This window comes from Mycosarcoma maydis, chromosome 8, assembly GCF_000328475.2.
Source record: "Mycosarcoma maydis chromosome 8, whole genome shotgun sequence".
In the NCBI taxonomy this organism is placed as follows: Eukaryota; Fungi; Basidiomycota; class Ustilaginomycetes; order Ustilaginales; genus Mycosarcoma; species Mycosarcoma maydis.
The window spans coordinates 643,847-668,209 of NC_026485.1; the positions used below are offsets into that span (position 1 = coordinate 643,847).

The 24,363-nt window shown below is 55.5% G+C and overlaps 9 protein-coding genes across 9 annotated transcripts; 5 read left to right on the forward strand and 4 right to left on the reverse strand.

Annotated features, from left to right (window-relative positions):
• Window positions 1–453: 453 nt before the first annotated feature.
• UMAG_12222 (uncharacterized protein) lies at window positions 454–2,574 on the forward strand (the record flags this gene model as incomplete). The annotated part of the gene is made up of 1 exon (XM_011391556.1): window positions 454–2,574. The coding sequence occupies one exon, from the start codon at window positions 454–456 to the stop codon at window positions 2,572–2,574; it is 2,121 nt and encodes a 706-aa protein (XP_011389858.1).
• A 1,288-nt stretch (window positions 2,575–3,862) lies between these two features.
• UMAG_03336 (uncharacterized protein) lies at window positions 3,863–4,924 on the forward strand (the record flags this gene model as incomplete). The annotated part of the gene is made up of 2 exons (XM_011391428.1): window positions 3,863–3,886; window positions 3,977–4,924. 2 exons carry the CDS (start codon window positions 3,863–3,865, stop codon window positions 4,922–4,924), a joined length of 972 nt encoding a protein of 323 aa, XP_011389730.1.
• A 385-nt stretch (window positions 4,925–5,309) lies between these two features.
• On the reverse strand, window positions 5,310–6,428 carry UMAG_03337 (mitochondrial 54S ribosomal protein mL38; the record flags this gene model as incomplete). Its single annotated transcript, XM_011391429.1, has 1 exon — window positions 5,310–6,428. The coding sequence occupies one exon, from the start codon at window positions 6,426–6,428 to the stop codon at window positions 5,310–5,312; it is 1,119 nt and encodes a 372-aa protein (XP_011389731.1).
• Window positions 6,429–7,056: 628 nt separating this feature from the next.
• On the forward strand, window positions 7,057–7,878 carry UMAG_10657 (uncharacterized protein; the record flags this gene model as incomplete). The annotated part of the gene is made up of 1 exon (XM_011391506.1): window positions 7,057–7,878. The coding sequence occupies one exon, from the start codon at window positions 7,057–7,059 to the stop codon at window positions 7,876–7,878; it is 822 nt and encodes a 273-aa protein (XP_011389808.1).
• A 975-nt stretch (window positions 7,879–8,853) lies between these two features.
• On the reverse strand, window positions 8,854–10,271 carry UMAG_12223 (uncharacterized protein; the record flags this gene model as incomplete). Its single annotated transcript, XM_011391557.1, has 2 exons — window positions 8,854–9,537; window positions 10,158–10,271. 2 exons carry the CDS (start codon window positions 10,269–10,271, stop codon window positions 8,854–8,856), a joined length of 798 nt encoding a protein of 265 aa, XP_011389859.1.
• Window positions 10,272–11,489: 1,218 nt separating this feature from the next.
• Window positions 11,490–12,149, forward strand: UMAG_03340 (putative nucleolar rRNA processing protein; the record flags this gene model as incomplete). The annotated part of the gene is made up of 1 exon (XM_011391430.1): window positions 11,490–12,149. One exon carries the CDS (start codon window positions 11,490–11,492, stop codon window positions 12,147–12,149), a length of 660 nt encoding a protein of 219 aa, XP_011389732.1.
• Window positions 12,150–12,493: 344 nt separating this feature from the next.
• UMAG_03341 (uncharacterized protein) lies at window positions 12,494–17,980 on the reverse strand (the record flags this gene model as incomplete). Its single annotated transcript, XM_011391431.1, has 1 exon — window positions 12,494–17,980. The coding sequence occupies one exon, from the start codon at window positions 17,978–17,980 to the stop codon at window positions 12,494–12,496; it is 5,487 nt and encodes a 1,828-aa protein (XP_011389733.1).
• Window positions 17,981–18,937: 957 nt separating this feature from the next.
• UMAG_10658 (uncharacterized protein) lies at window positions 18,938–21,898 on the reverse strand (the record flags this gene model as incomplete). The annotated part of the gene is made up of 1 exon (XM_011391507.1): window positions 18,938–21,898. One exon carries the CDS (start codon window positions 21,896–21,898, stop codon window positions 18,938–18,940), a length of 2,961 nt encoding a protein of 986 aa, XP_011389809.1.
• Window positions 21,899–23,920: 2,022 nt separating this feature from the next.
• UMAG_03343 (uncharacterized protein) lies at window positions 23,921–24,322 on the forward strand (the record flags this gene model as incomplete). Its single annotated transcript, XM_011391432.1, has 1 exon — window positions 23,921–24,322. The coding sequence occupies one exon, from the start codon at window positions 23,921–23,923 to the stop codon at window positions 24,320–24,322; it is 402 nt and encodes a 133-aa protein (XP_011389734.1).
• Between the last annotated feature and the right edge of the window lie 41 nt (window positions 24,323–24,363).

Genomic DNA, 24,363 nt, shown 5'->3' on the forward strand with positions numbered 1-24,363 from the left:
GCGCCTCGCTGCTGAATTTGTCCACTGCCCACCGTGTTGTCAGAACAGGAAGTGGCTCAGGACGAGACCATCTTCCGTCCAGATGGTTTCATCCAGTTTCCACGCTCGGATGGTGATCCAAACTACGGCCCGCCCAATACCCAGGTCCCTCTGGAGACGGACTTGGAGGTCGACTACCACCATGTCTTTCGGCGCGACGACAGGAGGCACCGCACCTGGCGTGAAGCACTGGGCGAAGGCCTCGCGCGCTATTTCAAGCTCGACAAACTAACCCAGTCCAAGGTTAAATGGAAGCTGTATGACTTTCCTGAAAACTACGTCTTCGCCGAGCACCGCAAAGGTCCTACATCGCAACTACGCACCGACACTCACCTCTTTGGAAGTCAAGGGTGTTGCTTCCGTTCGACGAAAGAAGTTCTAGGCCACTTTATCTGGCTTTTGCTCGACCCGGATATGAATCCTGCTAATTGTCGGTGCATATACTGCCCAAAAAGCCAAAGTGTCTCTACTGGAGGCAACCGTTCGCCTGCCATAGCAGGCGTCAAGCGAAAGGACGAGCCCACCAGCGCATCGAGCTCAGCTAATGCAGATCGTCGTAGAAAAAAGTCACATAATGCAGATGTCGCCGAAGTGCCGGCGCACACCTCGATTACTGTACGCGGCGTCGAAATAGATCGGCTCGAACCTGGACTTGCCATCGTGTCCGTGCCTCAGCGTGATCTGGAGACAATGCGTCCACTCAATCGCGGCGAAAAGGAGCGCTTTCGGGTAGGCGAGGTGGCATGGTGCATGCTGAGTGAACCCGTCGTCGATCCTACCTGCCCAGGGCGACAGATCGAGATCTGGCCTGTAGTCATCTTGGACTCCGCTGTCCAAGTTACGACCATGCCCGGATATGATACAGACAACAATAACAAGCAAAGGACACGTGCCAGATCGCCGCTGGCACAGAGCGGTGTTGGCTCTGTAAACCAGTCGATGGCGTACCAGGTCACCTTTTTCGGCACCACGGAAAAGGCCAAGGTGCCTGAGGCTTCATTGATGCCATACCTGATCGGATTCATCCCGGAGGATCTGGTCAACAGCGACTTGGGCACGCGCCAAGACCATCTATGGCTGTTTCAGGACGACGAGTACCCGCATCTGAATCTGTCGAGGCAACCCAACGTCGCGGCTCCCGAGTTTACAAAAGCGATCGTTGCATGGGGGTTTGCGGTCGAGGCGGTGGCGATACTGCGCAATCTGTATAATGTGACGGATGCGTATTCAGTGTCGGAAACCCCGCAGGGTAAAGCGCGGGATCTAGGCGCCTCCGCGGCTGAAAGAGATAATCAGCTAGCGAGCGGGATGCGCTATTACCAAGGCATTTACTTTGGGCTGGAGAGGCTATGGGTTGGTGATGTAGTGCGACTCCGATTGTCTCGAAGTGATATCAAGAAGCTGCAGCAGCAGCTCAACGCTGTACTGGCAGCCGAGGCGCAATCTGATGCAAGCGATGCCAAAGCGATCCTTCTCGACGAAGCAGGCTCGTACGCGCTGCAACTCGGAGCGATCTACGAAGATCCGCAGGCGCCCAAGACGGTGCGTGTATCGGGCGAGATATACCAGATCATGGCGCAGGCCAAGTACGCTGCGCTTACGACAGACATTGAGGCAAGAAATAAGCGGCGCGAGGCGGATGACGGCCGAGATGCTGCGGCTCGTCAAGAAGAAGCCAGGAAGCTGGAAGCGAGACTCCCCAAGTCAAGCGTTCTGACGGGCAGTCCTGGATTCCCTCCCATTCCGCAGGTCCCTGCGGGATTTGTCATGGTTTCGCTCAATGACCGTTTTCAAGCGCGTATTCCACGCGAGGCCACGCTCACCCTCGGCCATGTCGCAGGCAGAATGTATCCCTCGCTAGGTATGTATTCGGACATTCCGCGTGTTGCCGAACAGATCAAGCAAAGTCCGAGCAACAAAAAGCTGGCCGCAGATGAAGACACGCAGGTGGGGCTTAGAGCCAGGTTGAGCGTCGCCGGTCTACTGTCAGGATGCGTCAAGGCGATGAAAGCTAGCAGTGTACATACATGGACTCGAACGGCAAGCTTTAAGGGTGCACTAGCGTTGGCGAGGAAGAGGTTGGATAGCATCCTTTCGAGCGAGTCTGGTCATCTGGATACGGAGGAGACGGTGGCTGCTTCGCTCGTAAAGTCTCCTACAGAAGACAGTAGCACATCAGCATCAGCAGCAGCAGCAGCGGCGGCGGCGGTGTCGATGTCGGCGGAAACAGTAGTGGCGCCCCCCAGAAACGACACAGAAGCACCTAATGTTGCAGCACTGCACATGCAACCAGCACCAGCACCAGCACCAGCACCAGCACCAGTCACCACGAGCGCGCAACAAGAGGTCTCAACAGCGACAACAGCAGCAACAACATCGATAGAAGCGACTGCAGACGTGCAGGTGTCTCCGGTTTCCGAAGACACACGGCCGCTTCTACCAGGCTGGCAAGCACGGAAGTCGAGAAATTTGGGCATGTACTACTATGTTCATACCGCGACCAAGAAGACGCAGTGGGAGAGGCCTACGTTGTAATCCACTGCTCTGAAACGCGCTTTACGAACACGAACAAAGCATGCGCCTTTTGTATACGTCTGTCTTGCCATGGAATGAACGGCGTCACTGCGTCACTGCAACGGACGAATGAGCCTTGACAGGGTAGAGCTCTTCGCTGCGAGTGATCGTACTTGTGATGCGAAGCCTAAGGCTAACATCGGGGGAGCACGATAATTGCCCGATTCGTAATTGCCAGCAACTCACGACTTCGATTCGTGATTTTCGTGATTCTTGGTTGTCCGGTTGCTGAGTCGGCACAAGAATTCCGTTTGCTTTCGTGTTTCGCTCGTTTTTCCTGTTGTTGTTCGTGATTTCACGAGTCCTGAACTCACGACTTGATCGTTTTTGGTGGTGCCTGCTGAAGGACGGCTAACACACCGAAAACATTCACGATTAAACAAAACCAACAAATCTGTGACTGCATAAATTAAGAGAGACGAAATTCACGATTGTGGCCACCTCGACAACCAGGCGACGCTTCAGCCAACCGAGATGAGACACAATCGTGAATTGTGAATGCCAATGTTACTTGGTTCTTTCTCCTTATCACGCTTCACCACATACGTGCGACTTACGAGCTTCGGTTCTTGCTACAAGGGTGTACCTCCAACGATCAGCAACCGGGGCTATTGAAGGCTATCGTTTCTTGCGCGGCAAGACGATCGACATCCGTGTTCAGCGCAACCCTTATTTGCTTGCAGTGGACAGTCAACAAGCGATCTTCTGTCATCGTAAAGGTAGCTCCGTCAGAGCAAGCAGACACCAGAGCAAGCGCTCATCAACAGAACGTATAGCGTAAACAACACCTTCGCAGAGCGTGAACGAGTACGCCTGCCATCGGCATTTGACGATCCTACCTGCTTCCCGCTCCGTTGCATTATCACCTCTAACTTGAGGCTTTTACACTCACTCATCCACCATTGAGCGTTTGGTGCTCGGTGACAGTTCGCTACAGTTCTCACGGCACACGTTTGATCTCTCATCCATCTCTCGACCGCGCGTGTTTGGCTACCGCAAGATATACCCATAGCGATCCCCTTCTAGCACCTACTGAGCAGCTACGATCGGCATCAGTATCATACATCGACCCATTGGTCAAACGTCTCGCCTTTCAGAGAAAGGCAAGCGTGAATTCGTAAGCTGAAACGCAGCAGGCCAATATAGCCAATTCAACACACAGATACCTCTCCAACACACGCCAACGCACCCGGACTCGAAATTCGACGATTGCAACGTTACACTCACGAATACTGCGCTCACGATCATAATGACTTCGGCGCCAGCTCAGAAGGTAAGTATGGGCGCTTCTGTTTCGGCGCTCGCAAGTAAGCATGCTGACTTTGTTGCTCACTCTGGTTGCCGTATCGCTACGTTTTGACAGTCGGTGCCACTCACGTGCTCTGGCCACACGCGTCCAGTGGTGCACCTCGAATTCTCGGAACTACAAGATGATGGCACCTACTCGCTGCTGTCGTCGTGCAAAGATGGCAATCCGATGCTTCGCGATTGGCTGGGTGACTGGGTAGGAACTTTCCTCGGCCACAAAGGCGCGGTATGGTGCGGCAAACTTTCGGGTGGCGATGCGTCGATCGCTGTTACCGGGTCGGCCGACTTTTCAGCCAAAGTATGGGATACGTTCACAGGAGACTGTCTGCACACGTTTCCGCACAACCACATTGTGCGTACGGTCGCGATCAACGGGGTGGGTGAGAAAGTGGTGACGGCAGGGCACGAGAAGAAGTTGCGATTGTTCGATCTGCATCGGCCGGATGCGGAAGCGCTGTTGTTCCGCAAATCGGCCGGAGGCGACTTGGCGCACGATGGGGTGATCAAGAGTTGTGTCTGGCATCGTGGAAGTGCGGAAAGTAGCGTAGTGAGTGCGGGCGAGGATATGGTGGTTCGATGGTGGGATACACGTTCGTTAGCGCAGGTTTCCGAGATGACGTTCTCGGAACCGATCACGTCGATGGAACGAAGCGCGGGAGTTTGGGGCGAGCTGCTGACAGTGACTTCGGGTAAACAGGTGTTTTTCATAGACGCAACGACGCGCGAGGTAAGGAAAAAACACTCGCTCTCGATCCCGATCAGTTCAGCTTCGCTCCATCCCACACTAGCCGACCGCTTCGTTGCCGGAAGCAGCGCCGACGGCTGGGTGCGCATCTTCGACCTGGAATCAGGTCACGAAAGAGAACTCAACAAAGGCCATCATGGTCCTGCACATGCAGTCAGCTATTCCCCAGACGGTGAGCTCGCCGCCAGCGGCAGCGAAGACGGAACGATCAGATTGTGGCAGACCTGGCCGAGCAAGAAGTATGGCTTGTGGACGTAACCTCGGCGCATCGCTTCGTCGCTTACCGATCTACGCGCACCACAATCAATTACTTGCACGATTTACACGCGCCAATCACGAATGTGTGAATCGTGAATTGCGTATACCAGCGATGAACTTGTAGCTTGTAGTGTGTGTCGGGGCTGCACATTTGCTCAGGCTGTGTGCTGTGTGAAGCATGGCTCACGGACGCTGACGCTGACGATGGGTGGACACACGCCGCGACGTGCTCGGGCCACAGCCGGGCATAAGCTCTACAGGAACAATTGGGCTCACATGTTGCGGCAAAAGCGACAGTCACGGCGGGTGGAAGCATGTAGAAAGCTGAATGTCTGAACGCGCATAGACGACGAAACGCAGCTACTGCGGCGGATCTGGGGCGAGACTAGGCGAACCACTTGGAGGCGGTATCGGGGAGCTGCTTGCGCACCCTATCGAGGGATGGCGGACTTGTGTACCTGGGCTCTTGCGTGTTGAGCACGGTGGCGTAGATCGTAGAGATGGCATGTGCAGATTGCGGCGTCCATTTGGCTCTCCAGAAGTGGATCCCCGCCGGAGTGAGCGCTCGACGCTGCGCGAAAGCGGCCACGTCGAAATCGTGGCGTGCGTGCAAACTCGCGTCGTCGGCAGAGCGCGTGGATTGCTCAAAGAGCACAGTCGTGTATCGATGGTATTGTGTACCTTGTTGTGGGTGTGGAGGAATGTAGTCGACCGCCATGTTGGTAGATAGATCGACGATCGGGTCCGTGGTAGCGCTCAGTGCGATATCGGTTTTCAGAGCGAGAAGCGACGTTTTGTAGCTCTGCGTTGGCTCGTCTGGTTGGTCCGGATCGACGAGTGCGAGTGTGTACAGTTTCACGTCTTGATGGAACACGTTGACGCTCACCGTTGGCGGATCTACTGTGTCCTTGGGCTCGACAAACACGCCAGCCAACACATCGCCTCCATCTGATGAATGGTCCGTGTATCCCGAGCCGTGACCAAACGCGACCGAGACGTCGACGAGCGGGGTGATGCCCGCGATTACATCCGGAAACACGTGCATGAGCGTACATCGTTGCATGAGCTTTGCCAATACACCCGAGTCGTTCCTCCACACGCGTTCGCGCAGATGTCGCAATGCCGGATTCGAAGCATCGTAGTGCGTGGGTGAAGAAGCCTCGAACGCCGAGACGATCCAAGGGAGGTTGATGAGCGACGCGATTTCGAGCGATTCCTTGAGCTGTGCGCGTTCCGATGCGGATAACTCGGCATGGTCCGATTCGAGCATCGACATACGCGAGCGCAGCGACTCCGAGTGCGACCGCACAAACGACAGCGCTTCGTCATATGCGCCGAGTGTTCCACGCTTGAGGCGTGGTTGCCATGTCGACCACGATTCCGGGGTAGTGCTAGATGTCCGAGACGAGCTCGACGCAGACGAGTTGCGAGCCGAGTACACGATGTGACGTCTCTGCGAGCCGGCTAGCCGCCTGAAAGCCGCTCGAGAAGCTGATGTCGCCATGTTGGATGTGTACTGTCTTGGTGGAGAGCAAGATCGTCACAGCCAAATCGATGCGAAACCACCCGACACAGTCACGAGTATTGCTCTCATTCACGATTCGTGATTCGTGATGGGTCTTGGAGCGCAAAAAAATATCACATCCGCGATCCCACTCGTGACTTTTTCTTGTCTTTGCTTCCAACCGCACGAGACACATTTTTTGAACCCCAACTGGTTCATGACGAGGTGTAACATCCTGTGTGTTTTTTCCGTGCTCTCACGTGTCGTGCATATTGCACTCGCACTCCGCGGAATTGCCCAGGCTGACGTGATGACGTGAAGCTGGTGTGGAGGCACAGTCAACACTCGACCATGACAAGCACGACGTACGATCAGTGGCGCGGCTTGGCAAAGACAAATTACGGCAGCTTGAGCGATGCTGTCACAGACGCGAGTCGCGATGTGAGAGGCTGAGATGCAGCCACGCTGACTCGCTGACGCTGGAACAGCATCCAGCTCAGACCGCATAAGTAGCGCGACAGTTCGTTTGTTTGCGTGGTTGCTGCTGCTTGTCTACGTCCACGTTTCCGATCGGTCGCGCACTTGGATCGTCCAGCAGTGAGCGCGCCCACGACGCCGACCGACATCGATGCGACTTTGGCCAGTCGAACTAGGCGTGCGCTTTTCGACGCGTGCCAGTAGAGACACTGCATCATTGACGCAGACGCTGTTGGTGATGCTGTGGGCGATATCGTTGAGCTCGACGGCGCAAGCAAGTGTACAGACTGGACGAGGTTGCAGGAGCACTGGCACTCGCGTGGTTGGTACGCGTGGCCTACTAGCGCTTTGCAGCGCACGCTTGGTGTCGGCATCGACGTCGCAGATCGGCGCATCGCAACGCCACTTTCGTATCGGCCATCCTGGCGCACGCATCACTTGGAATATGACGACCGACGTCGCTCCGCAATCCGCGGCGTTCGAAGCGTTCGAATCGTACCCCACGCTTGACCCGTCACACACCACATTGAGCCTGGTCAAAGACGCCATGGACCTGTTCTCGGCGAAACCGTCGGCTGCGATCTTTGCTCGCTCGTGGAGTCGCAACGCTACGTTTAGCGATCCGATCTGCCATGCGGTCGGCGCGAGACAGTATCTCGCACAGTGGTATGCGATGCGCGCTGTGTTCAGCGAGTCGGAAACGCTCGAGTGGAAACTCATCCGTGACGAACCGACGCATATCGAATACGTCCAGAAACAGAGGTACAAACTCAAAGCGCTCGGCACGGTCAAAGTGATGCACAGCACTGTGGTCATGCACACAGATGCACACGGCAGGATCACACGCTTCGAGGATAGGTGGAACCATACCGCGTTACCCGGCACGTTGGCTTGGCCGTTCAGAAGACTGAATGCCATCACGCTCCCATGGCTCGTCGCCGTTGCAGCTGAATCCAAAAACGCTCTCACGTAGCATTTGCCACTCAACTTGGTCCGTTGTCGCTCGTCGTCGACACGCGAATTCATGTGCGCTCATACTCGGTGTGCGGTTGATCACGAACAATATCGTACACGCTGCACGCACGCTTACACTGAAGCGCAAGTGCAGTGCAAGACAACTCCGATACCGCTTGTCTGTCCTCATTCCATTCGCGCATTCCATCACATACCCGGCATAATCGAAAAGGGTATATCATTATCTGTTCGGGTATCGTAGGCACTGGAGCGCGAACAAGCAAAGCAAATCAAACGCCAAACATCAGCAAGTGGCTCCAACATGTATCTTGCGCGTTGCGTGCTTGCAAGCGTCGCGAATTGAGCCGAGGCTGCGGCGACTCGCGCGGCTGGCGAAGCTGGTGAAACGAATCAGTATGGGTGCCCTGAAAAATGGGTTTAGTGGCAGGGCGGATTCGCCATGGATTTGTACGAAGACCGTCGTGATATAGTTGAAACTCATCATTATACGTTTGTCTGCCAGCCGAGCCGAGCCGAGCCGAACCTAGCGGAGCCTAGTGTAGCACATGCCCCGAGTCGTAGCATCGTAGACGCAGACGCTGATGCTGATGCGAACGTGCATGCAGATCGAAGTTGGTGTGCAAAAGATACTTACGCCATGTGCTTGAGAGCATGTATTCAAGACCTCTTGTTGGCGAGTACATCTACGTAGCAAGTGAAAAGCCAAAGTGGATAGTGGTCAGCACCGAGATGCACGACGCGTTGCATATGCACCTGGCATGCGAGCGAGCGAGTGAAAACTCGGACGAAAAAAAGCTCATTAAACAGCCTAAAAAGTGTCCTTCATAGAGCAATATCGGACGGTAATTTCCAGCATCCCCTCCCGAAGAAGGGGGATACAAATGTAATCCTAGCCAAGATCGAGCGAGATGTGCGACTCGGAGCGCTCGCATGTCGAGTGTATCCACGTATGTGGACGGTAGACACTTACTATTCAGGCTCTTGTGGTGGTGCGCGGAAAAGCGGATTTGGCCCGAACCGAATCCACCGCATTCCGCCGGCCATGATGCTTGCGTGGCGCAGACGCGAATTGAGTAACGAGACGAATGCCTTTATCCATCTCGTTGACCAGCGCATCCATGTCTTTTGCATACGCATCAGCGTTGGCTATGAGCATAATCACCTGTTTGCGCACGTCGAGCATCGACGAAACGTCCAAGTCGACATCCTCAAGTCGCGAGATCGCCGTACGAAGCGCAGCCACAAGCCGAGATCTTGTACGGTGTCGGAGAACGGCGCGCTTGTGGATGCGCTTCTTGGATGTGAGCACAAACACGCGCAAGATAGGACGCGCTGCATGCGCAGACCAAGTTGCAGGTAGATGCAGTGCTTCCCACCGAGTTTGTTCTACAACATCCTTCTGAGTAGCACGTGATTCGAGCGGAACCATAGGCAGACAAAGATGCCGGCGTTGATGCGTCGAAGCGTGTGGTGGCAGCGGAAGCCATGGTGGAAGTAGCCGCGTTTCATCGATACATCCGTGTTCGTCGACCAAATGACGAGGAAACGGTTTCAGAACCATGGTAAAGTCTGCACAGCCGTATACCCGATGTCTCTTGTCCGGTGCAATAAATGCATGCGCGTGCGGCTCCAGACTTGCGTGTCGCAGGGGCTTGATCTGCAAGACATTGATCCACAACGATATGTGTCAGTCCTCACTTGCCCCACTGACTCTTCATGCAACCAACGTCAAGAAAGAGCGAGGCAAAAGTGCGAGGTCGGAGAGAAGAGAAAACAAATGTAGCCAGGACCCTAGGTTGTAGCCTCAAACAAGCATTGGTACATAGTACCTCACTCCAAGTGCTATGAAATTAGGGTGCCAGCCCAAGTACATTCATCCTGGCGCAGCCTGCTCTCTACGGGCGCTACCGAGGCAGCGACCACAGACGAAAAAGGTAGCGCAACGCAGGCGAAGAGGTGACAAGGGCACATTGATCTAGGCAAAGCCGCCGCCAGGGTTGTCGCGTTTTTTACACGTCCACTCGCCCGCCCGTTAGGGCAGGCTCATGGCCTCCTCATGTGTCGAGGATGTCGCTCCCAATCAGACGATATTGTGCTAGGGACGCGGATCGAGCCAAGCTCAACCGCGCCGCGTGCACCGGCGCCAATCAAAAGTGACTGCGAGGACTTTTCGGTGACATGTCCAAGCGTCACAGGGAAGAAGGAAAGCGGGAAAGGGAAAAGGGAAGCCCACGGGAAAGGGGAAGGGGAAGGGGAAGGACGCCGCTGGATGCTTACCAAAATCCTGGGCTTGCTGGTCGAAGACGACGCTTGTGAAGAAAGGAGTCGTTGGATTGTCGGCAATGCTGGATGGAAGCGAGGAAGCCGTACACCCGAACGCAAAAATCGCATCGTAGGCGTGCTCTCTAAGCGATGCACAAACAATAAAAGTTGCTGACTGATCAGCTCCTTTGCACCCTTGACTACTGCACAGAACGGGTCCATCGCAACGAGGGATCAGCACCTTGACCGGCGACGTAGAATCAGTAAGCTTTGCGAAGTTAACGCGAACCAAGACCGCGAGACTCTAGTTTGTAAAATGCTATAGCATCCTCTTGTTCCGTCGATGTGGACAAAGTGCTGCCACCCCATGTGTGCGATGGAAGCTGTGTTGGATCATGAATGCTTGAGTACGCACCTCTACCGAAAGGTAAACGACGACGCTGAGGAGCGTATAAGAGGCGAGCCAAGCCTATGTAGGAGGAACAAAACCAATTGCAAGAACCACGGGTCAGTGACAGCGTCCTGCTGGTATGGTCGAGCGAGCGAGCTGTTCGCATCCAAGTTTCTGATCATCTGATTCGTGTATAAAATTTCTGATTGGTTTACGCAATCACGAACATCATGCGTAGCGTTGATTATAATCCTTCGAGGAACATGGATGAGAAAGCTTGCCGGAGTGCCACACACGGCAAAACTTACAAAGGAGCAGTGAAAGGTATGGCTGCTATCTTGACCAGAGGAGCAGACGTTGTTGTCGTGGATGGTGATGGTGGCAGATGCACCGACCGGCGGGCAAACCGGCAACCATGATGAGATGGTAGGATGTAGATCGAGTATAAGGAGTAGCACCAAACTTGTGTTGGAAGAGCACCTCAAAATTTTCTCTCGCCTTTCTTCTTGTCTGTGTCTGCCTGTTGGCAGCAAATTAAAAAGGAAAAAAAAATTAACTTGACTGCGGTTGCAAAATGCCACTGTCTTCTCTGTTCGCACGAGAGAGAGGTCGACACACCATCTCGTGATCGACTCGATAGACACACGTGACATCGTGCACAACAACTCGAGATGTTAGAACGTAATTTTGGTCAAGCTGAAGAGTATTAATTCGAGGCTAAAACGTGAACTCGTGACTCTTGAAAAATTCACGGATTTGGAAGGACGGCAGCAGCAGCGCGGAGCACATGAAATTTCGACGTTTTCCACAAGTTAGAAGCGCGCCCATCTGCGACCGCATCTTTTCGCGAAATTTTGCCCACACACACCCACACACACTCTCTGCACTTCTTGTCGTTCCTCACCGTCATCTGCACGCTCATTCCTGCGAATCCACCAGACAACACCACAGTAACGATGGGCAAAGACGAATCGAAAAAGGACAAAAAGTCGAAGCGCAAGTCCGAGGTGGCAGCTATGGACGTCGACGCCGTTTCCACCGACGTCGAAGCTACACCATCGAAAAAGGACAAGAAGGAGAAAAAGACGAAAGCCCAAGTTTCAGTCAACGAAGCTGCTGCTGCTGCTGCTGCTGCTGCTTCTGCTGTATCCGATGACGAAGATGGCGAGACGTCGCACGATATCTCGCCGATTGCTCAGCCGCTAGCACAAGCCAAGATGAGCAAGAAGCTGTTCAAGTTGACCAAGAAGGCGTCCAAGTCGCGTGGCCACGTCAAGCGTGGTGTCAAGGAGGTAGTCAAGGCTCTTCGAAAGGGCGAGAAGGGGTTGGTGGTACTCGCTGGGGATATCTCGCCCATCGACATTCTGAGTCACATCCCAGTGCTGTGCGAGGACACCAGCAACCCGTACATCTTTGTAGCCAGCAAAGAGTCTCTCGGCGCCGCTAGCGCCACAAAGAGACCAACCAGCGTCGTCATGATCGTCCCCGGAGGCGGCAAAAAGGGCGCCGCTAAGGCCAACAACGCCGCAAACCCAAAGGAAGACTACATGCAGGACTACACCACCCTCCACAAGCACGTCCAGGGTTTGAGCGACCAAGTTGCCATGGCCGTCTGAACAACCACACCCACACACACCCCGCTTTCAAACACCTCCCTCAGCGCGCTCCTTTTCTTTTCGCATCCTTCTTTGCTGTCTTTCATCTTTCTGCGACCTCTGCGACCTCTTGCCACGCTTTTCTCACCTTGTACCATTAGTTTCTCCGTCGCACGTCGGCGCCGCCATCTGTCGCCACGCCAATCAAAGCTTCGACTACCCACAGCGTCTGTCTTCATGCAAGCTTCGACTCCCACCGCGTCTGTCTCACTTTCGGCTCAACTTCTGCCTGAGCACACGTCATGATCAACTTGAAGTGCAATTTACTGTGTGGCATGCTCGGCAGGGCTTTGTTTGCGTTCCGATCACCGCAGCGATCCCTGTTGACCCTGCAGTCGCTTGAGCATCCCCTGGGCACCGTTGCCAGACATACTGGAAAACCCAGAGACACCGGACGCGGTCGACTCTGGCGTACCCCTATGCGTCTGCTGCCATGTGCCGCTGGCTGCTTCTGCTTCTGCGCCTCCTGCGTCCTGCATCGGTGCGATAGCCTGGAGCAACGACGGACGCGACACTCGCCGCTTTCTCGCTGTCTCGCTCTCACTAGCAATCGGCGCAAAGGGAGGGGCTTGCACAGCTTGCGCCGCCGCTCCAGTGAAGCGTCCCAGCGTCTGGCTCAAGAATGACGGCTTCTGTGTACCGCTGAGCGTAGGTCGACTCGGAGATGCTGCACCGCTAAAGCGAGGAGATCGCCAGGCTTGACGCACCGTTGACGAGGATAAGCCTGCCTCTTCAGTTTGACCTTGCCCCACCGAGGGTGAAGCCGGACTGGCAAGCGATCCCGATGACGAGAAAGACGATGGGAAAGCACCCGGGATCGCATGCGCCGCAGTCACAGCTGTCGTCGCCACAGACGACGACGACGCCTCGCTTCGATGCGCGCCTGTCAGCACCGCCGCATCGACTACGATGCTTCGTCCGTTAATACGGATGCCTCCGCTCGCCTGACTTGGTGCCGATGCAGTCGACGCTGACGAGGTCGTGCGCTGCGACGCCTTCGACACAGCGTCGCTAGGCCAGCGTTGCACTTTCGGGGCCTCCCTCTTGCCCACCTCGTCATCCACAGATGCAGACGAGGTAATATGCAGACTTGACTTGCGTCGCGTCTGGCCACGCAACAGCGTGCCCATTCCCTCTCGATCAGCAGGCAGCGATGCGGGTCCAGGAGACTGTGAAAAAGGATTCGAGACGGCAGTGTCTGACAGATCTGAATGCAGCGGCTGTGGTGCACGGATGGTAATCCCTTCCGACCGACTCTGCGATGCAGGAGCCGACCTGGCATTACAGCCGTCGAGCAATCCGGTCTCGGGACTCTGGCTCTCGCCATGGCGTCGAGCGGCAGCATCGGCAGCAGCGGCAGCGCGACCAGAGCGAGACTCATTGTGAGTTCGTCCTGCCGCTTCAAACCGACGTTTGTTCGGAGCACGACCAAAAGCAGGTGTCATAGTAGCATGCTCGATCAGCGTAGACCGATGGCTCGTAGAATCTGTGGAGCTTGAGGTATCTGCATCATTGCCATCGCGGTGGCGTGCGGTTGGCTCCTCTGCGATACCAGTGATGCTGCGCGAAGGCCAATGCGCAGCATTTGCTGAGGCCGAAGAGCCGGCTCTCCAACGTCCCACCCCACCAGCGCTTATCCCACCTTCTGTACGGAACGACGAGGCAGAAGAAGCACTTCGCATGACACGTGTCAAAGCCGACGTCGAGATTGCGGAGCGTGTCTCCGCCGTATTATCATCTTGTTGTGCCTTGCTCCTGCCTTTCTCAGCCAAGGATGGAGCTGACAATACCGCTGTTGACCCAAGACGAGGCGAAGTGTCCGGCGTCTGCATGGGTGGTGTCGACTGTTCGGGTGCCTCGATCTTGTCGGAATGCAACGAAAAGCCGCTCGTCCTTCCAGCGGCTTCATCGTCAGGAACGATCTGTTGATCATCTACAGCCTTCGGCGTTGTGCTCTTGCTTGCCTCTGCAGCTATGCTCTGCAATTGCGAAGGTTTGGCGACCGAAGGCTCTGCTCCACCTCCAGGTGCATTTTTGTGCTCTTCGACCAGACCTTTGAGGCCGGTAAGGGTACCTTCACTTCGGCTTCTGGGATGGCTGGATGCATCCTTGAGGTGCGACGATGGATCGTTAGCCGCGCCATTTCCTCCATCGACTGTCGCCGATGAGCTTTTGCGACTTCGCAAAGCCGGCGGTGCCGAGCTGTGGCCGCCGTAAGTCTCGACATCGAGCATAAAGAAACGAACGCCTTCAGGTAGCCGGAAAGGGTTCGCATCCGCATCCGACTCACCTTGAATGAGTGACTTGACTTGGCTAGCTGTTGGGACGACCTTATTGTTGATGCTTGTGATGCGTGCGACAACCCACTCTTTGGTCCGCAACTGTTCCGCCAGAGCGCCCTTGGCATTGAGGAAGAAGTGAGGGAAGCTGATGTTGAAGGCAGCCCAAGGTTTGTAGGCCAGGTTTGAGCTGCGAGTCGGCAAGAAGAGCGCCAGATCGCCGACCTGGAAGTTCTTGAAGGCAATCTTTTCTCTTGCAGCATGATTGGCCTTGTTGGCTTTCTCGTTGGCTGATTTCCACGCCTTCTGCCATTTACGCACCACAATGTTGAGCGAGTCGAGCTTGCCTTTGATTTCGTCGTACATTTCGGACACATCCAAGGCGCGCAGCGCTTCAAGTGTTGTTTCCAGGGTGGCCCCTTCAGCCTCGGCGTCGAATGCATCAAGTGCAGCCTGACGCTGCGATTCTGAAAGCTCGGATACGGATAAGCTGCCGGTTGATGCGGCGATGGCACGTTGAGCTGCAACGACTGCTCCCGAGGATGCCGCCAACGCAGGAGTTGAGGCTGCGTTAGCATTGTTCTTGTCCGTCGCCTGTGCTGCTTCGGAGGACAATGCTTGACGTGAGGAGGTATGCTTGGGCATATCGCGTACCGCTTTCCGCAACAAGCTCGTCTTGGCAAGCAGGCCACGAGAGCGCTCGAGCAGCAGCTGTCGACTGGCCTCCACTTCTCTACGTGAAGCTTCGGCCTCGTTAGCAAGTTCCTTGGCATGATCCATCTCCTTGACGATCTCCTCGTGCGCCACATCGGCTGCTCGAAGCTGGCCACGCAGCAAATCGATGGCTTCACGGTCAGGGATTCGACTCTGTTCGGCTCGTGTGGCGATGCTGGTCTGCTTCTCGAGCAACTTGGTCTTGGCATCCAAATCCGCCTTGAGCGCTCGCACCTTCTCCTCCAAGATGGCACGGTCGCCATCCGCTTCAGCACGGTACGACCGAATCTGTCGTTCTTTCGCGGTCTCGACCTCGGTTGCTGCTTCTCGAGCTTTGGCGGCTTCGGCATGTGCGTTTGAGAGCTGCTCTGTAAGCTCTTCAATGCGAGCTTGAGCTGTGCGAAGCTCGCCTTCAAAGCTGGAACCCTCACTCAGCAGTGCTTCGATGCGACTGCTTGCGTCGATGCGAGCCCTCTTGGCCTCTTCCAGCTCGACATGAAGCTCATGCGCCTGTGCTTCGAGCTCGGCGACACGGTCGGCTTCTTCTATAACTTCCTGCTTGGCTTGTGCTTCGATTCGATGGCTCTGCTCAAGATCACGACGGAGTTGATTGACTTCGTCGACCATGTTGAGACGACGTTCGCGCTCAAGCTCCAGATCTGCTGCTAGCGTGTCGATACGTGCCTCAGCTTCGCGCTTCTCGGCCTCGAGCTTGGCTACGTCCGCTTTGCCCGTTTGCACCTGACGCCTGAGCGTCTCAATCTCGGTCTTGAGACGCACCAGGCGAGTCTCGGTTTCAGCTTTGAGTCCATGCTCGGCTTGCTCTTGCGCAGCTTTGGCGGCGGCGAGCTCACTTCGAAGCTGTGTCAGCTCCTGAGCATTGGCGGCAGCAAGCGGTGCGCTGAGACGCTGACGACGTCGCAAGCGTTGCCTCGCACGAATTGAAGTGTCGGATCCGCTCTCGTCGCCCTGGTCGTCCGAAGCTTCGTCCTCTTGCTCTTGACGATTGAGAAGCTGGTGGTTGACGAGGTGGATAAATTCGTCATCCAAGTCTTGCAGGGCTGCGGCGAGGGCCTGAAGTGCAGCTTTGACCTCCGGAATGGGGCTATCCACCCCGTCGATGCCGTCCTCGCGCAATTGATAGTCGATATGGTCGAGCAGCTCGTAAAGCGCCTGCAGGTCTGCAAGGCCGAGGTCGGCCATGCCCTCGCTGCTGACACGTGGTGTGGTGATTTCGAGACTGGGTGGTTTGTCATCCATACCTTTAACCTCCCAGGGCAACAGCGAAGAAACGTCACTCCTGTAGAACTGCCTGCGCTTCCATTCGGACGCCGATACTTTTGCCATGAGCTCGGCAAGGGATTGTGACTTGCCCAAAAAGTGCTTCGCAAACTCACGCCGCCTGACCACTTCGACAACGGTGGCACCATAGGCCCAAAGCATGTTTTTGAGCCGATGCAGATGCTTGAAGCCATCGAGCTTGTTGGAATGTAGATCTGCATCGACTGCAGCCAACAGAGAGCCAGTTTCGGTAAATTCGGACTGGATCGCGGAAATGTCGATGAGCAAGTGAAGGCTGCGCTCGAGGATGTCGTTGCGGTCCTGTGTGAGACGCTGAACAGCCTCACGCACCACTTCGTCCAGCAACAGCAGCTCATTGGAGCTGCGAACAATCTCGTCAAAAGTCTCTTGATCAATTTTATCGGCCACGGGCCATCCTTGAGGATCTGGTGAACAGGTAGAGCAGATAAACGCATACAGCTGTTGGGTACGGAGTTGAGCTTCGACGGCGCGCTGGTAGGTCTCGTCGGCTACCTCTGGTGTTGTCGACTGGACCTCCTCGGACAGACCCTGGGTGTCATTGCGAACGAGCGAGAGCTCGGTCTGGATGCGTTCGATGCGTTCGCGGAGCTCAGTGTAGACGCGATGGCAGGCGTCAGCGACAGCACTCATCTTGGACTTGCTGATGTAGTCACCCAGGGTACGATGTTTGGGCTTAGTCAAGCCCGACTGACCGTTGGCAGGACCGTTGCCGTTTTGTGCAGAAGTGGTGGAGGATGTTGCTGCAGCGTTGGCCATCTGTGCACTGGTGGATTGGAGTCGGGGATGAATGGACACCATTGCGAGAATGCACAGATCGCGTTCGTAGCCTTGGAGTAAGCTGTGCATCCTTTTGAGTTCTTTCTGCGCCACATCATCGATGAGCGCGTTGGCACCCTTTTCAATGTTGTCGGCATGATCTCGAAGGTTTGCCAGCGCGACTTGTAGACTGCGAGCGATAAGGGTGATTCGCTCGAGAAGGTCGTGGCATGATTGCTCGTAGGTGGCTACCAGCGTGGCGATCTCAGCTGACCAGCTGACGAGTGCTTCGAGCGACTTTGGTGTTGGCGGAAAGGTAAGTTCGACATCGAGCATGGGTGGTACCGGCTCGAGAACGGTATGCTCTGCGAGCTCAGCAGCGAGCTCGGTTGGGTCGGTGTAGAGGAACTCGCGATTGTAGACAAAAAACTCGTAGTTTTGTGATTGGTGGTGTGCATCCTGATGAGTGGATGAAGAAGGATTCGGTTCCACAACGGCAGCAGAAGATGATTCCGATGGAGAAGTGGCAGTTTGCTGGATGATGCGATCGAGCAGTTCTTGTTTGAGCTGGCTGCCGTCCGAGGTCATACAGATGATGGAATCGGACGGGATCTCTGTGGCAAGCGAGAGACAGTCGAGGAGGTCATCGAGCGAAGCGAATTGTGAAAGCGGCTGATTGACGACGATGGAGCGTCCATCGTACGCTCGAATGACCCTCATTGGCCGACGTACAGCTGGGGTCGCCCAGCAGCGCTCGAAAGCCAGGTCTTGCACAAAGGGGTCGTTAGAACGTCGAAAAGAAAAGTTCAAGGAAGCAAGAGGTGAGAGTTGCTGATGGCTGGCTTATACCATAGCGAAGAGTGTTCCCTGATGGGTGTTGTTGACCAGAGCGTGGAACGAGGGGCGGCGTCTGGAGGATCAACGTCCAGAAGCAGGAAGCCGGACCATTAGCCAAAAGGCGGATATGATGGAGTTGTTCAGCGATGTCTGCAATGATTCAGCCGACGAGCTAGTCCCAGCTGCGATGACTGTGAGTTGATGGTAAGCAGTGTGAAGGCTGAGTCGTTGTAGGATGAGATAGCTGAGCTAGCGAGGTGTGTGACTAAGGATTAATTCACGAATCGTGAATCACGAGTCAAGAATCACGAATGGACCCTGACACAGATAGGCGGTGCACACGGCGAGTCACAGAGTCGTGAGTCAAGACTTGTCACTCACGACTTGGTCGTGAATCACGAATCTGTGAATGATTTCCGAGCCAAGCCGAGCCGTGCGCATCTCGGTTTATTCTCCACATCAGACCCACAATTGTGTTCACGAATCACGAATCGTGAATGCGTTTGGATGCAGTAATCCAACCCCCGAATCACGAATCGTGAACCTGTGAATGGCGCGCATCGACGATCCACACTCAAGACAGTCAGGCGTGACTCTGCCACGGGATGAATGGCGTGCTGAGCCGTATGAAGATCAATCGCGCCCATCGAGCCACCTCACCCAGAAACGAGCCTTCATCTTCCGCTGAATGCGGCACAGTTCACAAACATTTGCACGTTCACGTGTTCATCACACACAGCGACGGATGCAAGAAGAAAGCTAAATCGATATCGATGCTTGAGAGCCTATCTGTCTGGACAGCCAGAGGCGCCGGAAGGTGACCAGGAGACGGGGAGGCCTTCACATTGCATGTGAGATGCGCCTCTTGAATCGTGCCATTTTGCTTTCTGAGGCGGGCGAAGTAGGGGACGGTGCACTTTCCCCATGCGCGTTGCCTGTACCGGCTTGCCTACCTGCATCCGCACTGCTATGCTGCATGTGAGCGCTGGTGTTGTGGTGTTGTTGGTAGGACATGTACGCGCTGGCGTTGAGGTTCGGACCGGTTCGCGGAACAGGAGGAAGCTCGTACGTCTGGAAAGGCGCTGCTTCCTGATCATCGGAATCGCTCTGCATCGTATCCCTCCCCGTCCGGCTTCGGCTGCGGCCGCGACTGTAAGCGCGGCTGCCGTTGGACTTGGCGCTAACGATGGCAGACGCTGGCGGCGCTTGGCCCACAAGCTTGTACGGCAAGTTTACCGAGCTGTCTCCAGCCTTGACCAAATCCTGCTGCTGGACGTCGGTGGCAAACGTCAAGGATGGACCGTCGTGTTTTGCCTTGCCCTTGGAATGGCTTGCGCCACTCAAATTGCCAAACGTGGCACCACCGATACCCGTCGTACCTCCGATCTCTTCCTCTGCCGTATCCACATCCTCGCCTCCATCGCCACTGGACCGCTTGTTGCGTCCAGCGACGGCTTCAGCCGTATGTATATCATTCACCTCGTTCTCACCGAGTCGTAGTCGGCTCGTTCCTGCTGGAACGATGGCCGGCACTAGTGTCTGGGCCGGTGCCGATCGGCCTGGCGAAAAATCCCGCACAGATGAGGGAGAAGGGTGGTTGGTGGCTGTGACGTGCGGCGCCTCGGCGAGCGTGCTTAGAAAGGTGTGATTGAGCGGTGTTCCAGATTCGTCGAGGCCGGGTGAGAAGCCACCGACTGCGCCGACGCTGGGCCAACCATCTTCTGGGCTGCCCAGTGCGGCGGGTCCAGCCAGAGCAGATGACGCTGATATCGCTCTCTGAGCGTGCACAGGACGGTCGCTGCCACTGATCGTGATGGGTCCTGAACCTCGGCGTATGGGCGATCCCATCTCGCTGGCGCCATGTACGGTTCGGTGGAGCGAAGAAGCGGGATTGGCAGACGTAGTCGCTTGCTCATTCAGGAGTCGATCGGTGACCACCATCTCGCCTAATTCTGCCGACAGACCGGCAGTGTCTGCAGCAGCGTCGCCAGCAGCAAACGTCTCGTCGGCAGCCAAAGGACCAGCACTTGAGCCAACGGCGGTATCGGGGCGTGCCCAGTCATTTTTGCGTCGGCTCAAGGCGGCAGTTCCCCTGGGTGGAGCAGCATGCCCAGCATGCCCAGCATGCAGATCTGCAAGCAATGGAGACGCAGATGTGCCCAGCGATGGTCTCGAGGCTATAGCAGCATTGGCAACGAGCGTTGATGAACGAGGCGCATCGGTCGTCGCTGCGTTGAGAAGAGCGGTGGTCAATGTGGGAGGCAGGGCAGCAGCAATGGGGGCATCGAGCTCCACAGCGGGTGTGCCCACCTCGAGCGGTTGCTTGCCCTGCGCCAGACGTGCTTCTGCGGCGGCGGCTTCCTGCTCGAGCGCTTCCTGCCAGGCCTCATCCTCTTCGACATCTGCGTCCAGATCGGCAAACGTGCGGCAGAGCGGGCAGGAGAAACCGGGATGGTGCAAGTTGAGCAGAGGTCGGATGCACTTGTAGTGAAAGACGTGCGAGCAGGGAGCAATGAACAAGGCCTGACAGACAGTGACGGAAAAGAGGCAGATGCAGCAGTCGGTCACGCTGACACTCTGTCGGTTGGTGGGCAGTGCAGCGGAAGCGCCGCTAGGTTTGTCGTCGTTGGGCGGCGAGAGTGGATTGCCTTGCAAAGCACGGAGCTGACGGAAGGCATTTACGTTGTACTGGTTGGCCTCGCGCTGCCAGCCGCGGTTGAGTTCGACGCGCATCTTGACACAGCGATAGATTTCTTCGGTGCCTCCCTGATAATCGACACCGAGCTGAACCACGTCTCCGTCCTTGATGGCGAAAGGTTTGGATTCAAGGTTAGGTCCCGAGAGGCGAATGTGGTTGAGAAAAGTTCCTGAGGACGACTTTGTGTCTCGGATGAAAAATTTGCCGCCTGGTTCACACCAGATCTCTGCATGACCTCGGCTGACGACCTTGCTCTTGAAAGCGATGCGGGAAGAATCGATGCGACCGCCACCACCATGGCTTCCGCTGATGGGGATTGCTCCGCCTCGTGCACCGGGCTGACCGCGACTCGACTGGAGAGGCGCAGCCGATGAACCAACGTCGCCGGACATAGTGGCTTGATTGACGACGCCGGTCAGGGCGGCTAGCACAGGATCGCGGTGCGAAGGTTGTCGATCGGTGAAACGTCCTACTTTGACGGCACTTTCGCCTTCCTTGAGATCGCGTTCAATGGGTTCAAAGTGAAGCGATCGGGTGGCCTCGAGATGCGGCACGAGGCGGATGCGGTGCATGGCGTTGAGCGGACGCGTAGTGGATGGGGTACCGGAGGCAGCAGAAGCGGTAGCGGTAGCAGCTGGGTCGGTATAAGAGGCGTCGGGGAGTGTCTGAACATTTCGAGATGAACTGTTAGCGTCTTGGAGCAAAGATGCGCTTGTGGTAGCGGCGGTGACGGAGGGGTATGAGACTGGCGAAGTTGCTGACGAGGCGGAGGAGATGTGTGGGAGAGTGCGAGAGGCGACGATGGCAGCAGGGGTGTCGGTTGAGAGTGGTGTGGAGAGGTTGGCAGTGTGCGAGGCGGAGCGAGCGATGGAGGGAGAGGGTGCTGATGGGTTGTTGGTGGAAAGAGAAACACGGACGGGACTGTTGGTGTCTCTGTCGAGAGCGGGCGAGCTGGTGTTGCGAGGCATGTTGAAGGAATCGCGCTCTCGGGTGGAAGGACGCTGCGACTCTGCACGACTGTTGCCGTTCTGGCTGTAACGTCGGAACATGCGACCAATAGCGCTGCCACTTGCGGCGGCGCCAGTGGTGTTAGTGGTGGACATGTTGGACAGGTGAGGAATGGTATCAAGGGCTGGAGAAGTAACGCGAGATGCGGGCGAAATGCGAGACGGATGTGCGAGGTTTGTATCGTCGGAGGATGGGGTCGAATTGTGGAGGTGCAGGTGCAGCTGCAGCTGCGAGGAGGAGGAACTGCGGATCGGGTTGGAAAGGCTGGAGCTGGTGGTGGCGGCGGACGACGCAAAGAGATTGGAAGTGCTAGCAGAGAAAGAAGCTTGATGGGCGTGACTGGACGTTTTGGGACGACGACCAAGGCGAGTGTGGAAAGCAATTGCAATTCGCGGATGAGAAGGGGGCGAGCTGGGCGTGGTCGATCTCGTAGAAGTGGAAAGGTTGGTGTTGTTGATGGGCTGGGGCGACATGAGATCTTGTGAGAATGCTGACAGAGGTAGGCACGATTCGACGAGATGCAAATCAGGCTCGCAGGCTCGTCAAAACGAGTGTGAAGCCAGTGTCAAACCAAAATCTTGAGCCATCGGAAGAAAGTCGAAAACGAATTGGCAAAGAGCGACGAGAGCAAGGATAACAAGCCTTGGAGGACAAGCTGGATGGGAGCGTCAATCACGAATGTCGAACGCTTGGATCGAGGCTGCCAGTGGTGGCAAACAGCTGGAATGATGAGGCGAGCGCAGCAGAGGATGAGGGCGCAGACGTGGTTCGAAAAGGGAAGCCAGCGTATCAGACAGATGGGCTGCGGTGTCAGGTTGGCACAGAGATCCTTGATGGTAGTACGATGGATTCAACGGTGCTGACAATCTGAATCATGAATCACCAATCACCAATCACCAATCACGATGGCCGTGGCCGTGGCTGTGGCCGTGGCTGTGGCCGTGGCTGTGGCGGTGGGAATCAGGAATCGCAGTCACGAGTTGTGAGTCTGAGTGTCGGTCGCACGCCAATCACGAATATGAATCGCAACTGTACAGCTGAACAAGGCCAAATTCACGATTTACGATTGCGAAGCCAACATCCAACAGAGGCAGCCCAAAGGCACAAGATTCACGATTCGTCGTGTGAATTATTTTATTAATGTGAATATTCATCGTGATTATTCGTGATTCGTGATTCGTGATTGACTCAAGCCTGAAATGCCACACACAGCCGTGAGCGTCCATGATTGATGATTGTGCATGCGTGATGAACCGAAGCGGCCAAAGTCGACAATCAAATCATCTTTGACTCACTTCAGTCAAGTTAGAGTTAGTCAGACTGAGTTGTGGGTGACTCTTTTGCCGAACGAATCACGAATCACGAACCACGAACCACGAACCACGAACCACGAACCACGAGTCTGAGAATCGTTTGGTTGATTGGTCGATGAGCTCTCCACTGATTCACGATTCGTGATTACGCACTCTTTCGGCGCTTCCCTGGTGGTGATGCTCTGTGTTTGGCATTCCCCCGTCTTGGCTCAAATCTCTATCGCAATCACGAATCTGTCTTTCAGCACATTCCCACCCATTGTGAATCACGAATCACGAATCACGAATCACGAATCTTGATTCCACCCACCCAAAACTCGAACAAAAGAGACTGGTATTCGTCACTCACAGCCGAGCTCATCGCTTCCAACCTTGGCTCATGCACAAAGCCAAGAGACAAGCGTGAAGCCATCAAAGAACCAACCAACCAGCCAACCAAGCAAACGCACTCACATTGTGCCAAATCAAATTTCGCCCAAGTCCTGTATCGCATCGGGGAAATCACCAATTCACATTCGTGATTCACATTCACGCTTCACGCACCGCTCGGCACAACCCCGCTGCTACACTCTAACATATCGCCTCGCCTTGCGTCCCATGTCCGGTACCGTCCTTCGTGCTTTCATGTTTCGGGTTCCACGTCCCGTGTGCCAACTGCTCATCCGAGATCCGACCTTTGCTTGTCGGTTTGCCACTTTTTTTCATTTTCAACTTTTTTGGCGGGCCATGTGACTCTGTGACTTTGCTAACTACATCTTACCTTCCATCTTGCGATTCGCGGCCAATCATCGATCTGGACTCAGGATGGCGCGCACCAAAGCTGTCAACAAAGCATCTGCGAGCAAGAAGCGCAAGTTTGCCGAGGAGCGCGGTGTGGCCCATCTGCTCTCGCTCTCGCAATCCATCGCCGACGCCGAATCGCAACGGCAGCACGACCGTATCCAAGCCACGAAAGCCAAGATGCAAGCCGAACACGACAAGAAACTCGGTCAGTGTCAACGCGAAAAAGCGGACGCATCCGTCGCAAGAGACCGAGTGGCCAAGCCAAAAAGCAAAGCACAGATCAAGGCCGCATTAAAGGCACAGCTAAGGCAAAAGGCACGATGCAGAAAGGACAGGAGAAAGCAGCTCAAGTCTTCAGATACCCAGCAAGACCCACTCTCGCCCAACAACCACAAGAAGAGCGTCTCGTTTGCGCTCGCGTGATTCACAGTGAATGGGCATCTACGTATCCACATGCAGATCTG